Source organism: Belonocnema kinseyi, chromosome 3 (genome assembly GCF_010883055.1).
Source record: "Belonocnema kinseyi isolate 2016_QV_RU_SX_M_011 chromosome 3, B_treatae_v1, whole genome shotgun sequence".
In the NCBI taxonomy this organism is placed as follows: domain Eukaryota; kingdom Metazoa; phylum Arthropoda; class Insecta; order Hymenoptera; family Cynipidae; genus Belonocnema; species Belonocnema kinseyi.
The window spans coordinates 123029914-123035520 of NC_046659.1; the positions used below are offsets into that span (position 1 = coordinate 123029914).

The 5607-nt window shown below is 26.3% G+C and overlaps 1 protein-coding gene across 1 annotated transcript; it reads left to right on the forward strand.

Annotated features, from left to right (window-relative positions):
- Window positions 1-954: 954 nt before the first annotated feature.
- On the forward strand, window positions 955-3548 carry LOC117169138 (probable small nuclear ribonucleoprotein Sm D2). Its single transcript, XM_033355332.1, has 3 exons — window positions 955-1232; window positions 3029-3284; window positions 3378-3548. Coding segments are annotated over exons 1-3 (363 nt in total). The 5' UTR covers window positions 955-1230; the 3' UTR covers window positions 3483-3548.
- The last annotated feature ends 2059 nt before the right edge of the window (window positions 3549-5607 follow it).

Below are 5607 nucleotides of genomic sequence, written 5' to 3' on the forward strand. Positions count from 1 at the left end.
AATTTAATATAAAAAAATATATAAAGGAATACCTGAAACTGTGAATGAAAAATATATTATTGATAAATCATGAGTACAGATCCATTTTTTAAATAATTTATTCATTCAATATTTACAGTTGATAAAATAAAACTGTTTTTTATCAAAAATTTTCAGCTTCAAATACTTTTAATTTTTAATTGTTTAAATCCTCAAAACTGCACTTTAATTATTTTTAAAACTGTTAAAATATAGCTTGGGCAGATTTTTCTTCTGAAAACTCGTAAAATTCTCGGTTTCCCAGTCCGACGGCCACCTAGTTCTTTATAAAAAAATCTTCGATTTTAAAAACTTGTAATTTTTAATTTGTTTAACCTCTAAAACTACATTTTGAAATTCTTCAATTAAAATGTGTGCTGAAAAATAAAAAAATTTAACTGGAAAATTTTTAAAGTGACAGATTTTCGAATTAAGTATTCTAAACTAAATGGTATAATAATCTATAAAAATCACAATTTAGGAAATAAAAAAAAGCGGTTGAAATCAAAGTTAGACAACATTTTTATTATACAAATTATATAACATTCGCGGTCAAAAAATAAATTCACTGTAATTTCCTGGTTTTCCAGATTTCCCGGTCCAGCGTCCAACCTGCACTGCATTATATAATTTTCTTTAGTCAGAACTTTCCCACTTGACTTTAATTTCATTTTATTTGACACACATACGTAATTTTTTGTCAGCAGAAAGAAGTTATGAAACACATAACCTAAAATTATAGTTAATCCGTATTTTCCTTTAACGATCTTCAACATTATTATAATACCTTTCAGAAAGATTCAAATATTTATACACCTGAAAAGTACAAGAAACTTTTATTCTTACATTTTGCATTTTAAAATCCCTTACGTTTGCCGCCTTTCTTATCCAAGATGGAGAAATTAAGCTGTGGGTCCTTATTAGTTCGGTTTTTTTACTCGCGCGTGGCTAGACCATGTATTCATTAGATCATGAACTTGAGTAAACTGCTCCAATATTCTAAACTCTAAACTAGAAAAGTTAAACAGCTTTTTTTCTTTCATATTTACGAGGTGAAGAACAAATTTCGTAATCTATATTTTTGAAACAAAAATATTCAATATATCTAGTGTTCGGATTTCCGTAGCAGTACATGTAAAAGGTGTAAAACGACCTGAAACGTTATAACCTCTTCGACTTCCTTTTACGCCGAAAACTACAAACCACTCAAAAATGTAAGTATTTTCATTAGTTTCCCTATTTTTTATCTTTATAGACCTTACATTAGTCATTTAACAAAATTCTTAAAAGCGTTAGTTTTACACTTTACACAAGCATGAATTGTGCGCTTGCCATTGCTAACATAACCTGTATTCTCTGCGTCGGATATAAGCCGATGCCGCATATCGTTTCTATTGCACAAATTTATTAATTACGCAAAAATACTGAAAAGCTTAATAGACAGCTTTGTTATTTCCAACTTAAGGGGTTACCACACACTCGCTTTTTTTGTTAAAGTCACTTTTTAATGAAAAAAAAGCACTAAAGTTACTTTTTTATAGGAAAAAGGCACATCAGTCACTTTAATTGCTCTTATTTTAGATTTTATCGACTAAAAAATGTATTAATTTATGAAATTTATATAAACCTATGGTTAGAAAGTGCTATTCAAATTCAGATTACTTTCAAGAAACTTGTCTTTTTTCTTGTTTGTTTGTTTAGATGAGAACTGAATTAAGGGAGCCGAATGAGAAAATCCAACTATTTTTTATTTAAAGTTATTTCTTTTTGTTTGTAAAGTCTAATATTATACTTTCTGTTCGGAATTCATCTTTGTTGGTTAAAAATGGTATATGTTGAAAATTGAATTGTTTTTATTGAAAATGCAACTGTCTTTTTAAAAATTCGTCTCTTTTATCTTGAAAATTAAACCTTTTGGTTTTTCTTTTCTTTTGAAAATTCAGTTATTTGGTTGAAAATTTATCTTTTTAGGATTAAAAATTAAGTTTTTAAAAACATTTTACTTTTTAAGTTGGAAACTCAACTTTTTTGTTAAAAATTCGTCTTTTTTGTATAAAATTGATATCCTGCTTGAAAGTAAACTTTTTAATTCTAAATGCAATTTTTAGTTGAAAATTAATTTTTTGTTGAATATTCGTCTTTTTTGGTAGAAAACTAGTCTTCTGGGATAAAAATTCATTTTTGTTCAGATTTCAACTAATTGGTTAAAAGTTTAACTGCTTTGTTCAAAACTTAATTTTTTGTTCGATGATTCATCCATTTTTTGTAAATTTATGTCTGTTTAAAAATTGATCTATTTTGTTGAAAATTCTTTTGTTTGAAATTATGTCTCTTACTGGAAATTGAATTATATATTCCATTTTTGGCTGAAAATTTATCTTTTTCAGTATAAAATCAAACTATTTGGTTAATTATTTTTCATTTATTTATTTACTATTCATGTATTTTGACGAACGTTCTTGTTTTTTGGCAAAAAGTACATTTTTCAGCTTAAAAATTAATCTATTTTGTTAAAATTGCAATATTTTTATTTGAAAGATTACGAATTTAAAGCATTTCATATTAAGTTCAATATGGTACCTATATAGAATCTATTCTCCTTTTTTAGTGAAAATATATGTTGACCTTGTTTTGAGAGCATTTTAGGCTGTGAAGTCTGCAATATTAAAATTACATTTTAAATGATAATTTTCTGGTTTTCTATTTCCTATTTTAAAGCCTGAAAATTTAAACAGTCCAGTGAAGCGTCAAAAGTTTATTTAATTAAAAATCAAATAAATTACAAATTCAGAAATATCATTTCATGCAATCTTGTAAATACAAGCCGATAAATTAAATGTGTGATGGAATTTATATTTTTGTGAAGATAAGTATTTCTATTGACTTCTGTTTTTAAATACATTAGTCTGTGGCAGCCCTGAAGTTAATTTAAAATTCAAATTTACAAAAATTATAATTTCGTTATTTAAATATAAAGACATAGTAATTACATAAAAATATAATTTTTTAGGTCGGCTGTAGCGAAACCAAAGTCAGAAATGACCCCAGAAGAACTCGCCAAAAGAGAAGAGGAAGAATTCAATACAGGACCACTTTCCGTTCTCACCCAATCCGTCAAAAACAATACCCAAGTGCTGATAAATTGCAGAAACAATAAAAAATTGCTTGGTCGAGTAAAGGCTTTTGACAGACATTGCAATATGGTCTTGGAAAACGTGAAAGAAATGTGGACAGAGCTTCCGCGTACTGGAAAAGGAAAAAAGAAGGTATTTTATCGTAGAAAATAGTTGCTACATCGTTAGTACATGTTACGATATTTTAAAAACAAATGGTCTTAATAAATTTATTCTTTTTTACAGGCGAAGCCCGTTAATAAAGATCGGTTCATCTCGAAAATGTTTCTACGTGGAGATTCTGTCATCCTGGTTTTAAGAAATCCACTTGCGACCGCAAGCGGGAAGTAATTTCTCTTTCTCCCTCTTCATGTATTTTAAGTCTACGAATAAATTTCTTAATTTATAAGTAATTTATCAAGGGTTTCTTTCTTTTCTTGAACCCTTATATCAGGGTGGCCACTGGACCGGGAATTTTGAGTGTATTTATTTTTTGACTAGGACTTCCACACAATTTTAAGAAGACTCAATTATGAAATCATTGATTTTACAAAACGTAATTCTAAAGAATATTTTACTTAACATTGTTTCTATTTTATGTCTTCATTTTAAGCGCACATTTTCAATTTAAATAATTTAAAAATGCAGTTATGAAGACTTAGATAAAAATTAGTAGCGTATAATTTTTTCAGTTTAGGTTTTGATTTTCAAAGTACATTTTCAATTTAAAGAATTATAAGACGCAGTTTTGAAGAATTAAAAAATAAATGTCTGAATTTTCATATTTTTCATAAAATAGTTTCAATTTTAACCCATTAACGACCAAATCTATCAATTTTATAATACGAGTTTGACCGCAAAATTTGTGGGTATAACAAAACAAGTGTTCCTTATGTTTTTGGGTGAGCTAAATTTGAATCCGTGGTCAAAATTCGAATATTTTGACTTCAAAATTAAATATGGCGGTTTTTGGAAACAAAAATAATGAAAAATGTTTGATTTTTTATTTTTATAATTTTTTTTCAGACATAGAACGCGTTAATATCTTAAAATTTCTTCAACCATCGGTGCACAAAATTCTTAAACTTTAACAGAACATTTTTATATATATGTTTTTTCTTCCAAAATAGAGGACAAAATGCAAAAATGTCCCAAAAACTTTTTTTCTCATCATCGTTGTTTTTCTCAAAAACTTCGAAGTTTAAAAAAGCGTTCCATAGATTAAAAATTTCTTGAAATTAACCATAGAACACTATGAAATTTTTTCAGATTTTTGGAACATTTTTTTGATTTTTCAAAAAATCCAAAATTTGAGAAAAAACCGAAAAAATTCAAGAATATTCTTTTATCAATTCTAAGACATTTTTATTCTTGGAAAATTTGTACCAGAGCAAAGAATAAAAATGTCTTGGAATTAGTAAAAGAATATTCTTGAATTTTTTCAGATTTTTTTTGCAAATTTCAAATTTTTTGAAAAATCAAAAAAAATTTCTAAAAAATCTAAAAAAATTGCAGTGTTCTATGGTTAATGTCAAGACATTTTTATTCCATGGAACTTTTTTTTTAAACTTTCAAATTTTTAAGAAAAATCCAAGATGATGGAAAGCCCAGTTTTTGAAACATTTTTGCATTTTGTCCGTCATTTTGGAAGAAAAAACATGTATATAAAAATTTATGGTTAAAGTTTAAGAATTTTGTGCACCGATGGTTGAAGAATATTTTAAGATATTAAAGCGTTTTATGTCTGAAAAAAATTATAAAAATAAAAACTCAAACATTTTTCACTATTATTGTATACAAAAACCGCCATATTTAATTTTGAAGTAAAAATATTCAAATTTTGACCACGGATTCGAATTGAGCTCACCCAAAAACATAGGGAATAGGACTTTTTATCTATTTATTGTTTTGTTATACCCATAAATTTTGCGGTCAAACTCAGGTTATAAAATTAATAGCTTTGGTCGTTAATGGGTTAATCAAGTGTAAATATAAAATAATTCATGATCTTTAAAACTTAACTGTGGTTAGTGTCAAAAATAATAATAATTTATTATTATATATAATAATCATTTTACAAGACCATTCGGAATATGTTCAAAATTAAACAATTTACAAATTTTAAGGTTGAAAATTGAACTGAATCAATAAGAAAGTACTAAGAGTTAAACAAATGTACGTCCGATTGAAACTTTATAAAGTATTTTGAATTTTTATATAACTTGTAATTGATAAATTGACGAATAAATAACAATGGAACCCTTATTAAGTTGAAAGGACGTCGATAAAAACTAATTCAACAAAAAAGTGTTCATGCATAAAAAAAATACGTTTGAATTTTACATTTTTAATTTTGAAAAAAAGCAAAGTTAAAAAAAAACATTTTCATAGAATTTGAAACGATAAAAATTTTAGTTTTTGTAGAATTGGCAGTGGAACATTTGATAATTTCTAAATTTGTGTCAAATTAGACAAT

What these genes read in the sequence shown, in the direction of transcription:
- LOC117169138 (XM_033355332.1), top strand. An exon ending in CTGGAAAAGGAAAAAAGAAG is followed by an intron (nt 3,285 to 3,377) that starts GTATTTTATCGT and finishes TCTTTTTTACAG; the next exon opens with GCGAAGCCCGTTAATAAAGA.